Source organism: Hypomesus transpacificus, chromosome 17 (genome assembly GCF_021917145.1).
Source record: "Hypomesus transpacificus isolate Combined female chromosome 17, fHypTra1, whole genome shotgun sequence".
Classification (NCBI taxonomy): Eukaryota; Metazoa; Chordata; class Actinopteri; order Osmeriformes; family Osmeridae; genus Hypomesus; species Hypomesus transpacificus.
Window position 1 is genome coordinate 12,514,030 of NC_061076.1, and position 16,876 is coordinate 12,530,905.

The 16,876-nt window shown below is 44.4% G+C and overlaps 1 protein-coding gene across 2 annotated transcripts in view; it reads right to left on the bottom strand.

Annotated features, from left to right (window-relative positions):
* Positions 1 to 16,876, bottom strand: part of rabep2 (rabaptin, RAB GTPase binding effector protein 2) — a 35,694-nt gene that overhangs the window by 9,259 nt on the left and 9,559 nt on the right. Inside the window, exons 5-11 of one of the 2 annotated variants that reach the window (XM_047037410.1) lie at positions 14,700 to 14,795; positions 14,507 to 14,605; positions 12,770 to 12,889; positions 9,603 to 9,681; positions 9,475 to 9,486; positions 9,003 to 9,157; positions 8,569 to 8,685 (exon numbers count right to left, since the gene is read on the bottom strand). In XM_047037410.1, coding sequence (XP_046893366.1) covers positions 8,569 to 8,685; positions 9,003 to 9,157; positions 9,475 to 9,486; positions 9,603 to 9,681; positions 12,770 to 12,889; positions 14,507 to 14,605; positions 14,700 to 14,795 — 678 coding nt within the window. Of the gene's footprint in view, positions 1 to 8,568; positions 8,686 to 9,002; positions 9,158 to 9,474; positions 9,487 to 9,602; positions 9,682 to 12,769; positions 12,890 to 14,506; positions 14,606 to 14,699; positions 14,796 to 16,876 lie in introns of those variants that run through there. The other variant, XM_047037411.1, reaches the window with a different exon arrangement.

Genomic DNA, 16,876 nt, shown 5'->3' on the forward strand with positions numbered 1-16,876 from the left:
ATGTTTCCCTCCTCCAACACACCTGATTCAAATAAAAGGGTCGTTATCTAGCTCTGTAGAAGCCTGGTAACGAACATGCATTTGAATCAGGTGTGTTGGAGCAGGGAAACATCTAAAACAAGCAGGACAGGGGGTCCCTGAGGACAGGGTTGAGAACCACTGGTCTATCGCACAAACTAGCCCCCCGACAAACCCCACCCTACCACCTTAACTAACACATTTTCTGCGGGAAACCCTGAACACCATGCAGCCCCCTTTACTTTCGGTGTATGGAATACAGTTCATATTCCAAAAATAGCTTGATGTAAAGTCTCTACAGACTGTAGGTTGCTTTAATAAATAGCATGCTAGCTAGAAAGCATTCACGATATGTGAGACATTTTATTTATAAGATGTTAAATACCCATGCCATTTGTCTGTTGAAATGTTTCACATGATAATTGGTTTGTAGAGTTGTTAACATAAGTAATGCAATGCATTGTATTGTTCTTCTGCTAAGCTTAAGTGGAAATCATGATCCTGGTTGACTTCAGTCATAAGCTGAGATCTATACTCAATGCATATTGTTTAGACATTTAGGCTACGTCAATTAAATCAAATGCAAATCCATAAATACTTTTCAGTATACAATACAAAAGAAAAATTACTCAGAATTCTGTATAGGGCTGACGTGAGGTGAACATTATATTATGATTGAGCAAACATGACTAGTTTGTCACATGACTCATCAATTATATGACTAGTTTGTTAAATGACAAATACATTATGCAACTGTTACACAATTTGTTTGGTGAATTATATGGCTAATGTATTACTTTTTATTTTTCTGCCAAGTCTCTTTTTGATGGGCCTTCTAATTGATTTAATCCTTATTTGTATAAACAAAGTGTTTTTTTGAGCCATTGGATCATGTTAACTTTTTGTCTTGTACAGTTCATTTTGTTATTGCACAACAATTCTTTTTCATCTTACGTAGAATGTGCAAAGGTAAAAAGGTTCAAAAAAAGGTTCACACAAACGATATCGGTTAGACCCTTTTTGAATATTTACCTGCACTGAATATGCTTGACTACATACAGTAGTCAATTTTTTTTCTATTGATATTCATAATAAAATAATGGCAACATAAATCCAATACATACTATTTTTCGTTTTTTCATGACATGATTCAATAGTTTTTTGGGAAGAAACATTTATTTGGTACAAATGTGTCAAATGTATTTAAATAATACAAAATGTGGGGGTTTAAGGTTATGGGTCGAACTTCACCTTTAGAAAATCACACCTTCCAATGCCAAATTACAGAAAATCTCTCCAGGAATCTACGAATAATGGTAAAATGACTGAATAAATGGTTCTAAATGTATGAGTAGGCCTACAAATAATAAATCTGTCATTTCAAGTTTGCAGTTAGAATGTTTCTGACGTGTATGACTGGTAGAACTTACGGAATCCATCGAAGAAACTGTAGACTTATTTTCTTTATTATAAAAATAGAATAAATAATAATTTGCCTTAGGGAGATCCCATATGCAGGATGCTGGATTTAGATTAAGGATGTGACCATTTACTAATAACTACACACAGGACTCCTGTGACAGGAGGAAAATGTTAATAGAAAATTGCTTAGTTTATCGAGATATAAAACAGTGTTTCATTATCTATAACAGAAAGGGTAGATAAAAATGTGAAATTGAGTCTCGATACGTGGTTTATGACCACCCTGCTCTGGGATGGTGTCCCCGCCTGGCCACCCTGATTACAAGCACAACCACCTACATGCCAAGTCTGCTCCTTCCATCTCAGGAACCGTCAAGCCAACCGACCACTTAACAGTGTCAGCAGCGTACCAGATGGTGATGGAGGAGGTGAGGATGGACTCAGTAATGGCAGAGTAGAAGTGCACCATCATTGTCTTTGACAGGTTGAATTTCTTCAGCTGCCAAAGGAAGTACATCCTCTGTTGTGCTTTCTTGATGAGGGAGCCGATGTTCAGTTCCCACATGAGGTCCTGGGAGAGGATAGTGCCCAGGAATCTTAAGGACTTCACAGTGTTGACTGGGGAGTCACACAGGGTGATGGGGGTGAGTGGGGCTGTGTTCTTCCTGAAGTCCACAACCATCTCCACTGTCTTAAGAGCATTGAGCTCTAGGTTGTTCTGGCTGCACCAGGTCACCAGGTTGGCCGCTTCCCACCTATAATAAGACTTGTTTCCGCCAGAGATGAGCCCAATAAGGGTGGTGTCGTCCGCAAACAAAAGTTTGACAGATGGATGACTGGAGGTGCAGCTGTTGGTGTACAGGTAGAAGAGCCGAGGAGAAAGGACGCAGCCCTGAGGTGATCTGGTACTGATGGACCGGGAGTAGACTTATGTTCCCAGTTTAACGCACTGCTACCTGTCAGACAGGAAGTCTGTGATCCACCTGCAGGTGGAATCAGGCACATTCAGCTGGGAGAGCTTGTCCTGAAGCTGATGATGATGGTATTGAAGGCAGAGCTGAAGTCCACAAACAGGATCCTGGCGTAGGATGCTGGGGAGTCCAGGTGCTGTAGGTTGAAGTGGAGGGCCATGTTAACTGCGTCGTCCACAGACCTGTTGGCTCTGTAGGCAAACTGCAGGGGGTCCAGTAGAGGGTCTGTGATGGATTTAAGGTGTGCCAGCACCAGGCGCTCGAAGGACTTAATTACCACAGATGTCAGGGCGACGGGTCTTATATTTAGTCATTTAGCAGACGCTCTTATCCAGAGCGACTTACAGTAAGTACAGGGACATTCTCCCCGAGGCAAGTAGGGTGAAGTGCCTTGCCCAAGGACACAACGTCATTTTGGCACGGCGGGGAATAGATCCGGCAACCTTCTGATTACTAGCCCGACTCCCTCACCGCTCAGCCATCTGACTCCCGGGTCTGTAGTCATTACATCCAGTTGGCCTGGGCTTTTTGGGCACAGGGATGATGATGGAGGACTTGAGACAGGCTGGCACATGGCATGTCTCCAGGGAGGTGTTAAAGATGTAGGTGAACACCAGAGACAGCTGGTCAGCACAGTTCTTGAGGGTGGCAGGGGAGATAGCGTCCGGTCCAGCTGTGTGAATGGAGAGTGCCGCTACTGAGTTGGTGGGGATCGGGGGGGAGGGAAGGGATAGTTCAGGGAAGTCCAATTGTCTTTCAAAACGACAGTAGAACTAGTTCAGGTCATTCAGGCCAGACGAGAGTCGTTTGTGGAGTGGGGGGCTCTGGGCTTGAAGTTGGTAATCTGCCTGAACCCTCTCCAGACAGAAGCAGAGTCGTTAGCAGAGAACTGGCGCTTCAGTCTCTCTGAGTACAGTCATTAGCCTCTCTCACCGCCTTGCTAAACCTTTTCTTCGACTCCTTGAATCTGTCCTTGTCCCCACTCCTAAACGCGGCCTCTTTGTCCAGCCTCAGCCTTTTGAGTTTAGCTGTAAACAAGAAGCTGATGTATGATGTCACAGCCTCCGTGAGCTCATCCAGACTATTGGAAGCAGTCATGAACATATCCCAGTCAGTAGAGTCCAAGCACGCCCGCAGATCCTCCATAGCCTCACTGGTCCACTGTTTCGATGTCTTCACAGCAGGCTTAGTGCTTTAGCTTCTGCCTGTATGCAGGAATCAGGTGGATCATGGCGTGGTCTGAGTGACCCAGTGCTGCTCAGGGAACCGCATGGTATGCTTTACTGATCGTAGAGTAGCAGTGATTCAAAGTGTTCCCTTCTCTGGTAGGGCATTTGATGAATTGTCTGTATTTGGGGAGTTTCCTTTGTTAAATTCGCCTAGCACAATAACCTAGGAATCCAGATTTTCATGCTCCACACACAATATCTGGTTGGCGAGCACACGTTGAGCGTCATTGTCGCTAGCCTGAGGGGGCATGTAGACGCTGACCAGTCGTCGTCGTCATCTGCCGCTTATCCGGGGGTCGGGTCGCGGGGGCAGCAACCTAAGCAGGGAGGCCCAGACTTCCATCTCCCCGGCCACTTCCACCAGCTCTTCCTGGGGGACCCCGAGGTATTCCCAGGCCAGCTGAGAGACATAGTCCCTCCAGCGTGTCCTGGGTCTTCCCCGGGGCTCGCCAGGGAGGCGTCCAGGAGGCATCCTGATCAGATGCCCGAGCCACCTCAGCTGGCTCCTCTCGACGCGGAGGAGCAGCGGTTCTACTCTGAGCCCCTCCCGGATGACCGAGCTTCTAACCCTATCTCTAAGGAAGAGCCCGGACACCCTGCGGAGAAAGCTCATTTCGGCCGCTTGTATTCGCGATCTCGTTCTTTCGGTCACTACCCACAGTTTGTGACCATAGGTGAGGGTAGGAACATAGATCGACTGGTAAATAGAGAGCTTCGCCTTTCGACTCAGCTCCTTTTTCACCACGACGGACCGATGCAGAGCCCGTATCACTGCGGAAGCCGCACCGATCCGCCTGTCAATCTCGCGCTCCATTCTTCCCTTACTCGTGAACAAGACCCTGAGATACTTGAACTCCTCCGCTTGGGTCAAGATCTCCTCCCCGATCCGGAAATGGCACTCCACCCTTTTCCGGTCGATAACCATGGCCTCAGATTGGGAGGTGCCGATTCGCATCCCAGCTGCTTCACATTCGGTTGTGAACCGCTCCAGTGAAATCTGAAGGTTGCGGCCCGATGAAGTCAACAGGACCACATCATCTGCAAAAAGCAGCAACCCGATCCTAAGGTCACCAAACCGGACCCCCTCAACGCCCTGGCTGCACCCAGAAATTCTGTCCATATAAGTAATGAACAAAATCGGTGACAAAGGGCAGCCTTGGCGGAGTCCAACCCTCACCAGGAACAAGTTCGACTTACTAACGGTAATGCGGACCAAATTCTGGCACCGGTCGTACAGGGACCGGACAGTCCCGATCAGGGAATCCGGTAACCTGTACTCTCGGAGCACCCCCCACATGAGCCCCCGAGGGACACGGTCGAACGCCTTTTTCAAATCCACAAAACATGTGTAGACTGGTTGGGCGAACTCCCATGTACCCTCCAGGACGAGGGTATAGAACTGGTCCACTGTTCCACGGCCAGGATGAATACCACATTGGTCCTCCTGAATCCGAGGTTCGACAATCCGACGGACCCTCCTCTCCAGGACCCCTGAATAGACTTTCCCATGGAGGCTGAAGAGTGTGATCCCCCTAAAGTTGGAGCACACCCGCTGGTCCCCCTTTTTAAAGAGGGGAACCACCACCCCGGTCTGCCAGTCCAGAGGCACTATCCCCGATGTCCACGCGATGTTGCAGATTCGTTTCAACCAAGACAGCCCTACAACATCCAGAGCCTTAAGGAACTCCGGGTGGACCTCATCCACCCCAGGGGCCCTGCCACCGCGGAGCTTTTCTAACACCTCGGCGACCTCAGCCCCAGAGATAGAAGGGCCCCAACCGATGTCCCCAGACTCTGCCTCCACGTCAGAAAGCGTGTTGGTGGAATTAAGGAGGTCTTCGAAGTATTCCTTCCAACAATCCAGGACATCCTCCGTAGAGGTCAGCAGCGCACCATCCCCACCATAGACAGTGTTGACAGAGCACTGTTTCCCCCTCCTGAGTCGCCGGATGGTGGTCCAGAACCTTTTTGAAGCTGTTCGGAAGTCATTCTCTATGGCCTTGGCCATGGCCTCATTTTCCATGGCCTCATTCTCCATGGCCTCGGCCGACCAGTATGAATGAAGCAAACTCACGTGGCGAGTAAAAAGGTTTACAGTTAATAAAAAAAAATCCAAATCAGGAGAACAGGGCTGCAGAATCACTGTCACATCTTCACGCCTTTCGTTTTGCCAGAAAGTAGGGAGCATCGGGGATCAGTTCACTCAGCCATGTCTCCGTAAAGCACAAAACGGAAGATGAATGGAAGTCTGTTTTTCCACACCAGTAGCTGAAGTTCGTCCAGTTTGTTGCTCAGCGAACGCACGTTGGAGAGAAATATACCCGGTAACGCTGTGCGCGCTGGCGAAGTCGCACCAAAGCACCGGCCCGTTAAACTCTCCTACGACGCTTTGCTGCTAGGACAAAGCCGAGGGTGGCTTTGACTATAATTCCCTCTAAGTCTGCCGCTGGAAGCAGAAAAGTGGGAAATAAGTTGTAGTCCTGATGTTTAGAAGTACTGCTCTTGTTAGAGTACCCCAGATATCTTGGCAGAACACTGAATTAACAGACAAAACAATACCAAACCTAGCGACCGTGGCAGCAGTCTTCGGTGCCATCTTGGCTCAACCCTTGCCAAGAAACTTGACCCAGCACTTAACACTTGAAACAGCTTGAAACCCACCAACATAAGCAACCTGCACCTCTTCGTTGGCATGGCCCCTGCCGATATTAGACGGGAAGTTGCCAGCCGAGTCGAGAAAACAAAAGCTACTAGCTATGAACCCCATCACCTCCATGGATGTCACCCTCCGGTCCAACGGCTAGTCAAGAAAGAGCTTTCTCAGCCATGTCCAACCCCTAACAAAGTCTCGGGATGAAACCAGAATCCAAGACTGGATGGATAAGCTTAAGAATGACCATCATCCAACTGGCATGGGAATAACCCCTACTGAAAACCTACCCCCTGGCTCAGAAACATTATGGGCTCAATGTAAAACGCTCAATCGCTTCAGAACGAGAACAGGACGATCTAAAGATGCTCAGGTCAGATGGGGCTTCAAGACTGCCCCAACCACCTGTGAATGGGGAGAAGAAGACCAGACTATGGAGACCTTGTCTGCCCTCTACTACCCAACCCTTGCAGCTCAAAAGACCTTGCAGTGTTCAACAAAAATGCAAAGGACTGTGTAAAGCAATGGGAAACTGCCATATAATATCACACAAGTGAAACGAAAAGAATACTACACCAGAGAATTAGAATTTTGTTTCTCATGGTCTAAGAGTCCTTCAGGTCCCTTTTGGCAAACTCCAGGTTAGTGTTGTCAAGAAACCAAAATTTTGACTTTGGTGCTAATACCAAGTTTAGCATCACGATACTCGACACCGAAACAAAACTAGTTCGATACATGATACTTAATAGATCACAGACAGACAGTCCACAAGGGTTGATCATATCTTTTAATTATCAGCCAAAATGACAATGATTCTACCAACAGGCCATTTACACTTAAACGTTTCTCCACCAACCCCAATTTTTTTTGCCATTATGTTAACTATACAACGCTATGTTCCCTAAATTTACGATGCAAGTGTCTTTTTTAATTGTCCGTTTCTGTCTGAGTCACCTTACATGTAGCTAGCTCTTAGCTCTACTATGCTATTTAGCTAGTGACTGTTTTAAAAAGCACCAAAATGAGACCCCCAAATAACTGTGGCTTAATACATTTGTCATTTTGGAACTAGTTTGTATAATATGCTTGCTTGTCATGCTATTTATGATACAGTAGGGTGGGCCTGACATTGGCTACATATTTCACCATTCTACCAGCTGGCTAGCCAGCTGGGTTATTTGCTAACCTGTTTTATTTACTCAGCGTGTAGGTGTCTGCCACTGAGGTGGTCGGCGAGGTTAGAAGTAAGTCTTGTACAACAAGGGAGGAAATACTGTTTTATAGCAACATTCAACATTTAGTCATTTAGCAGACACTCTTTTCCAGAGCGATTTACAGTAAGTACAGGGACATTCCCCCGAGGCAAGTAGGGTGAAGTGCTTTGCCCAAGGACACAACGTAATTTTTGGGAATACAGCTGTAACATTACAACATGTGGAAAAAGTGAAACACTGAATACTTTCCAGGTGCACTGTAACTTGAACATAAAGTAGAGATAAGTAGCCAACTAGTATAAACTATAGGGCTGTGAAATGATAAATTTTAATCAAATTAATCAAGGTTTCTGTGGATTAATCATGATTAATTACATATGACCGATTTTCCGAATTTTTGTCATTAGTGTGCGTCTTTGATTTTGCGGTACCTTGATGCTCGAGTCACCCGTTGCCACTTGCAAAACTTTGGTGAACCCCTCGTCCTCAACAATATCAATCGGTTTACAGCTTTTGAGGGCCCTACGCTGTTCAGTGAGGGTGGTTTGGCGCATTCTACTTGAACTCCTCGCCGACCAACTGATGCTTCGCGTTGAGGTGGTATAGGTTACTTTAGGCTGGTATTGCTTCGGTGAAACGATAAAATTCAGTCATTTAGCATTCAGTCATTTAGCAGACGCTCTTATCTACAGCGATAACGTTTTCCTGCAGAGTGTGCATATCACTTTGGTTTTATTGGATGTTCCATCTTAGTCTTTTTGGAACACAAACTTCTCATCCAGAAGTTGCAGATTGGGTGGAATTGTGGGTATATTACGTTAAATGCGTTAAACCAAAATAATGAATTAATCATGTAATTTAACCATAACTCATTATTTTTCACAACCCTAATAAAATAACATGATGCAGTGGGTCGGTTTTCCTCCTATTCTTCCCAGTTTTTTGAGTCACCAGCCACACGTGTGTCTCGACAAGATAACCAACCATATTCATTGGTGCAGTTTCATCTAGGCTCAATTAGGCTGCAGGTTTCAACATATCAACATTTAGCAGGAAAGGGGCACCTGTAGTGACTGTGAGAGCTGAACAAAGTCTCTCTGCACCGTCTGGCTGGTGTCCACCTGTGTGCGGAGGCTGATGACCTGACTACGCAGCTCCAGACACTGCTGGTGCATGGCCGCCTAAGAGAGAGTAAACAGAGAGGGTGGGGAAGAGAGGTAGAGGGAATGAGAGGCGAAGGGGCAAAAAGAGAGGTAGAGAGAAAGAAGTGGAGAGAGAATAAGAGTGGTGAAAGCAATGTTGGAGAGAAGGAAAGGGAAGGAAAGAAAACATTGTTCAATCACTTCAAGCACAGCTAATTCCACAGTTAAGAAAAACAGGATATTTTAAAAGTTCCACTACAGTTTGTTTCTCTACAACACAACCAACTACCCCAGTAGGATCTCCGACAACAGCTCAAGCATAAGGTATTTTAGCCCAAAAGCTGTTCAAGTGCTACCTTGTCATTGCTGAGGGCTTTGCTGTCTCCCTGCAGGTGTGAAAGTACCACCTGGAGGCCCTGCAGCTCGGTGCGGCAGGCCTGGAGTTCCACCTGCAGCCTCTCCTTCTGGTACTGGATGTGCTCCGTCTCCGTCTTCAGGCTGGACAGCTGCACTGGAGGGTTCAAACATGACAATGAGAGGGCCAATCCTAAGGCAACCTTTCAATTAACATTTTACCCTTTTTATATATAAAAAAAACTAAATCCCTACACAATCAAACAAAAAGATTAAGCTAACCCAACAAGCATTGTGGACAATCCCCAGTTAGTTTAACAGTCAGTGGAACAGTAAAAGCAGAAGCAGCAGTGTTTTCGTGGACATTTCTTACAAGGTGTCCAAAGAGGCTTATCAAATGTATTTAAATATATAAAGTTAATTCAAATTGACTTGGTAAATTAAACTTCAGACTTCCAAAAACAAAAAACTCACCTTCTAAAACTTCTATTGAAGGAATAGCAGGGAGGAGAGATAGAGAGAAGACAATCAATACTAACAATTATCAAGTACAGGCTATCAAAATGGAGAACAGAGAAGGCGAAGGAAGGATCTGAACCAACCACTCTCCTCTGCCCTCGTGTCCAGCTGCTCTTTTAGGTTTACAATCTCAATGCGCAGACGTTCCTCACAGTGTGCCCCCTGAAGAGACACATAAATCATGCATTTATCAAAACAAAATATACAGTGATAAAATACAGTGAGATTATAAATTTTTTGATCCCCTGCTGATTTTGTACGTTTGCCCACTGACAAAGAAATGATCAGTCTATAAGTTTAATGGTAGGTTTATTTGAACAGTGAGAGACAGAATAACAACAACAAAATAAATTGATTTACATTTTAATGAGTGAATTAAGTATTTGACCCCTCTGCAAAACATGACTTGGGCCGAATCCCAATACTCCCCCTTCCCCCTTCGTTTTGCGCGTTCCTGTGAGAGCTAGTGGTGTCCCAATACTCTTTTGGAGCTAGGAGAAGTGCTAAGACTAAGATAAGTATACACCCCTTAAAACCAAGTAAGATCGGGAGCTTACTTGAAACCTAGGGCTATGTGAATCCTGCGCGACCGGCAACAATGGCAGCCAGATCATCCAGAGAGTCCGATAAATGTAATATTTTCGGCTTAGGTAATTGATGAAAAAATTATGACAGTCTTGTTTTGTGTTATACACAGTCCTGAACATATATATTTGCAACCATTTTCCAAATCGAAACGTTTCTAAAAATCGCTAGTTTGGTATGCTAATGCGACAGTGTTGAATTGCACAACAGTCCCGCATTTCTCTGACTAGTGTAGCCGGTGTGTGGTGAAACTCACTCCTCAAGTATGAAACAGGCCACCCACGTCAACGAATTGCCAGCTTTTCATTGGCGTAGTTGGTAGTGGTGGCGCTTGGGAAGTCAGAGGTGGTGAGTTCGACTCCCCGTGGGAGCGGACGGAGGACCGGAGGCCCGTATACCTCTGACGGGAACTTGCAAGACCACGTCTGTTACACTGGTGCCATGACCCGGATCACTAGGTTAGCATCAGCTAGCCGGCCGGAGTGAGTTTGAGGGGTGAATGTAGCCGGTGTGTGGTGAAATTCACTCCTCAAGTATGTAACAGGCCACCCACGTCAACGAATTGCTAGCTTTTCGTTGGTGTAGTTGGTAGTGGTGGTGCTTGGGAAGTCAGAGGTGGTGAGTTCGACTCCCCGTGGAAGCGGACGGAGGCCCATATACCTCTGACGGAACTTGCAAGACCACCAGCATGTCTACAGTTTTAAGTAATAATAATAATAATTCATTTTATTTGAGGGCGCCTTTCAAAGCACCCAAGGTCACCTTACAGGGCATAGTTAAAAAACAAAATCAACAATGATAAAAAACAAGAACAAGACACATTAAAACAATTTACACAGGGGTGGTGAGATGTGTGATAGACAATGAATTATATGGAATAGAAAATTCCAAGTATACTAAGTACTAAGTACTAAGTACTAAGTAAACTCCATTAGCAGCGAATTTTGTTTAATATCAGTGCAGAACACTACTTGCTTTGGAGATATTGATACGTGCTAGACGACGTACCTGTAACCAAGTGGCGTCCCATTTCCTAGGGCTATGTAGCCCTTACCCCTTACTTTCGGTAGCCCTTACCCCTTACTTTCGAGGGTCAAGGGCTAGGGGTAAATTAAGGGGAAGGGCGAAGGGGTAAGGGGGAGTATTGGGATTCGGCCTGAGTACTTGGTGGTAAAACCCTTGTTGGCAATCACAGAGGTCAGACATTTTTTGTAGTTGGCCACCAGGTTTGCACACATCTCACAAGGGATTTTGTCCCATTCCTCTTCTTCAAGTCATTAAGGTTTTGAGGCTGACATTTGGCAACTCGAACCTTCAGCTCCCTCCACAGATTTTCTATGGGATTAAGGTCTGGAGACTGGCTATACCACTCCAGGACCTTAATGTGCTTCTTCTTGAGCCACTCTTTTGTTGCCTTGGCCATGTGTTTTGGGTCATTGTCATGCTGTAATACATTTACATTTATGCATTTAGCAGACGCTTTTATCTATGAATACCCATCCACGACCCATTTTCAATGCCCTGGCTGAGGGAAGGAGGTTCTCACCCAATATTTGACGGTACATGGCCCCATCCATCGTCCCTTTGATGCGGTGAAGTTGTCCTGTCCCCTTAGCAGAAAAACACCCCCAAAGCATAATATTTCCACCTCCATGTTTGATGGTGGGGATGGTGTTCTTGGTGTAACTGGCAGCATTCCTCCTCCTCCAAACACAGCGATTTTGGTCTCATCTGACCACAACACTTTCACCCAGTTCTCCTCTGAATCATTCAGATGTTCATTGGCAAACTTCAGACAGCCTTGTACATGAGGCTTTCTTGAGTAGGGGGACCTTGCGGGTGCTGCAGGATTTCAGTCCTTAACGGCGTAGTGTGTTACCAATTGTTTTCTTGGTGACCATGGTCCCAGCTGCCTTGAGATCTTGACAAGATCCTCCTGTGTAGTTGTGGGCTGATTCCTCATCGTTCTCATGATCATTGCAACTCCACAGGGTGAGATCTTGCATGGAGCCCCAGACCAAGGGAGATTGCCAGTTCTTTTGTGTTTCTTCCATTTGCGAATAATTGCACCAACTTTTGTCACCTTCTCACCAAGTTGCTTGGCGATGGTCTTGTAGTCCATTCCAGCCTTGTGTCGGTCTACAATCTTGTTTCTGACATCCTTGGACAGCTCTTTGGTTTTGGCCATGGTGGAGAGATTGGGATATTATTTATTGATTGATTACTTCTGTGGACAGGTGTCTTTTATAAAGGTTACAAACTGTAATTAGGAGCACTCCCTTTAAGAACTCGTTACCTATATAAAAGACAGCTGGGAGCCAGATATCTTTCTGATTAAGAGGGGGTCAAATACTTATTTCAGTCATTAAAATTCAAATCAAATGCAAATCAATTTATAACAATTTTGACATGCGTTTTTCTGGATTGTGTTGTTGTTATTCTGTCTCTCACTGTTCAAATAAACCTACCATTAAAACTATAGACTGATAATTTCTTTGTCAGTGGGCAAACGTACAAAATCAGCAGGGGATAAAAAAAAAAACAATTCACTCACTGTACATTTCAACCGCTTATTTAAAATAGGAGACTTGATTCTTGTGGACTTACAACTAGTGAGCACTGACGTTTGATAAACAAGGGAGCCACACACACACTGTAAAGATACCTGTAATACTGGACTAAAAGATGTGTTGGTGTCTCCTCCCTCATCTGTCTCCACTGTCTCCTGTCCCTTCAGTCTGGACAGCTCCATACACATCCGCCTCTGAGAGAGAGACAACGCTGACTGGGAAAACACAAAAAAACGTTGTGAAACCAAATCTGAACACACACATATGCATCAATACAGAAAGCAAAATGTTCTCCTCAACACACATTTACACTTGAAATATGCACTCACTGGACACTTTATTAGGTACACCTTGCTAGTACCATGTTGGACCACCTTTTGCCTTCAGAACTGCCTTAATTCTTTGTGGCATACTTTCAACAAGGTGTTGGAAACATTCCTCTGAGATTGTGGTCCATATTGACATGATATCATCACAGTTGCTACAGATTTGTCGGCTGCACATCCATTATACGAATCCCCGTTCCACCACATCCCAAAAGTGCTCTATTGGACTGAGATCTGGTGACTGTAGAGGCCATTGGAGTACAGTGAACTCATTGTCATGTTCAAGAAACCAGTGTGAGATGATTTGAGCTTTGTGACATGGTGCATTATCCTGCTGGAAGTAGCCATCAGAAGATGTGTACACTGTGGTCATAAAGGGATGGACATGGTCAGCAACAATACTCAGGTAGGCTGTTGCGTTTAAACAATGCTCAATTAGTACTAAGGGGCCCAAAAAAATATCCCCCACACCATTACACCACCACCACCACCACCACCACCACCACCACCAGGAGCTTGAATGATACAAGGCAGGATGGATCCATGCTTTCATGTTGTTAACACCAAATTCTGACCCTACCATCTGAATGTTGCAGCTGAAATCGAGACTCATCAGACCAGGCAACGTTTTTCAAATCTTCTATTGTCCAATTTGGGTGAGCCTGTGCAAATTGTAGCCTCGGTTTCCTGTTCTTAGCTGACAGGAGTGGCACCCTTTTGCTGCTGTAGCCCATCTGCTTTAAGGTTCGACATGTTGTGTGTTCAGAGATGGTATTCTGCATACCTTGGTTGTAACGAGTGGTCATTTGAGTTACTGTTGCCTGTCTATCATCTCGAACCAGTCTGTCCATTCTCCTCTGACATCAACAAGGTATTTTTGTCTGTTGCTCACTGGATTTTTTCTCTTTTTCTGACCATTCTCTGTAAACCCTAAAGATGGTTGTGCGTGAAAATCCCAGTAGATCAGCAGTTTCTGAAAAACTCAGACCAGCCCGTCTGGCACCAACAACCATGCCACGTTCACAGTCACATTCTTCCTCATTCTGATGCTCAGTTTGAACTTCAGCAAGTTGTCTTGACCACGTCTACATGCCTAAATGCATTGAGTTGCTGCCATGTTTAAGTTTAAGTATTTTATTGTCAGGTACACAGAACAACACAAGGTCAGACTGGGCACTAAAATTCTTAAGACAAGACAACGCAAGCACCTGGCTTTACATAACATAACTAATAAGTACACAGAACATAATTTACATCTATGCTAAGCTTAAATATGTAAAACTTCCTGAATATACAGATAACAATAAATAATACACTATATACTAAAACTTCCTAAATATACAGATAACAATAAATGATACACTATACTAACTGTAAATAAACAAAACCTATTACAACCCTATAACTTATTCGAACCCATGTGATTAGCTATTTCTGTTAATAAGCAATTGAACAGGTGTACCTAATAAAGTGGCCAGTGAGTGTAAATGCTACCTTGCTACTCACCAGACGGCTCTGTACGGCATTCTGTGATTGGCTAAAAGATTTCTGCAACTCCAGGAGCAGGCCTTCAGAGGTCTGAACCTGAAACTGGAGAACTGAAACCTGCAAACACACACCTTGGTTTTGAAGAAATGTCCTCATTCATCTCTCAGGGGTCCATATCTTTAATAAATGTGTGTTTATGTGTTCATTTCACCTGCTTCTGTGTCTCAGCTGTCTGAGTTTCTAGTTCTCTCTCCAACTGCTCCCTCTCCTCTCTCAGTTGACTCAGCTCTCCCTGTTGCTCCGCCACCTGTCGTCCAAGAGAGAGCACAAGCCTACATCAGACCCAATGTGAACAGCAGGACCTAGTGTGAAGAAAGTCATGTCAGTGTAAAAGTCCGTGTAGTGCAGAAACGGGTTAAGTTTTCGTTTCACTGAGTCCATTCAACTTTGCCCTTCTCCGTTTACTTCCTTGGAGTGACTGGTGCTGTAGTCTGACGCGTGTATTTAATAAGATAATTAAACTGGTTATTTGTTTTCCTTCTGATGAGTGGATTTATTGAACGAATGAAACAAACATAAAACTGTTATTTAACTTACAGAGGAGTCCGTTCTAAACTATAGTTCTTTGTTCTGTCTTAACGCGGGAGACATAACGCGCCCCGTCTCACGTGGACCCGCCGACACTGTCAATTACTGTTTTTGCGTACACCTGCCACACCCCCGGCCTGGGTCACTGCACCATCTTAAACCTCTTAAGAATCCTGTAAAATTTGCCTGAAAACGCCTGAACAGCATACCCTAAGTAAATTGAAAGCTGTTCTTGAACCATTTGGAGTACATGCATATAAATGGTCTCTTTTGAAAGTTCACACTCTAAAGTTATTTCCCCAGTTGTCGGGATCCCTGTAAGTCCTACTGGTGTTGTGTAATAGAAGCTTGAACACAAGGAAATTGAAAGTTTCTATTTCCGCCTAGATTTTGTTTTGAAAACAGAAGCCTGTAGAGGCCTCACTGTATCACTTCACTGCAGGCTCATACTGTGCAGAAATAAGCTAGCGTTTTGTCGAGAAATTAAAACAGGTCGCACCACAACAATTCTTTGAAATTGCACAAATGCTCCTGTAAGGAGTTGGAAAGATGTGAGGTTGGCAAACTTATCCCCTTTGGCACAAAACTTTGTGTCGTTTATTCAAGTAGGCCTACAAAGACAGAAAACGTAGCTAGCTACATACAATTTAACCCAAAACTCACTGCACTCCCCTTAAAAAGGTACAGTGTCCACTTGAACCTGTCCAGTGAATTATGTACAAGTAGTCCAGTACACTTCCAAATATATTTGGAGGTCGCACAAAGGGAGGATGTGCAACCAAAATGATCATGGTTTTGAGCCTTGAAAGTCAGAAAAATCTTTATGGGTACTTTTTATTTGTTGAGTATATAATTAAAAATACAATGAGAAAATATAGCTGCAAGCAGCAATGGGGTGGCCAAGCAGGTCAGATGACCCAGAAGAAACTTTTGTCATCCTCAGAAGAGGGTTTGAACCTCTTACGTTGCCCTTGCCAGGACCCCAACTTATCCTAGTGAGCTATTTTCAAATGGTGGAAATTACTGTGTTCAGTTACTGGGTAAAAATATAAGCAGTTTTTCGTGTGGCACGCAGTTGTCAGATTTGGCCTAAGTTTAAACAGCTGTAATTCAGTCCTATTTTGACATTTTAATGTGATTGTGGTCTGAAGATAATCTGTTCCAAATTTGGTGAATATTGGATACATTTTGTAGGAGTATGGAAAAATGTTTTATTCAATCATTCAAAATTGCAGCCACATCAATTCAGCTGGTATCACAAGTTAACATGTGTCAGACACGGGATTGCCCCCTAGCGGTTGGATGACACAACCTTTTGTGGATCTCTTTGGAACAAGGTACTGAGCACCTGTACGAAGTTTGATGTCAATTTAGCAAATGTTTCCTGAGATATGGACCTCTTTAGAACAGGGTCCCTAGTCCCTATACCAAATTTGATGTCAATGCAGTAAAGAGGTGCTGAGATATGACCTAACTTCTTTAATGGTGCCTTGGTTGAAGACTTGATTGGCTGTTCCAGTCAAAAGGTTTAGAAAATCAAAAAAACATGTGATGTCTTTTGTGAGGCTTGGTTTGAAGATAATCCGTGCCAAATTTGGTGACAATTGACAAACTTTATAGGAGGGGTATCAAAAAAACGTTATATTCATTCAAAATGGCAGTCACATCAATTCGGCCACATCAATTTGCTTGGCTGTAACTAACAAACGGTTGCGAAAACCAAAACGCCATGGGATAACTTTTGTGAGGCTTGGTCTGATGATCATCTGTGGCTATAGGATAGGATTCGACAAGAATGGT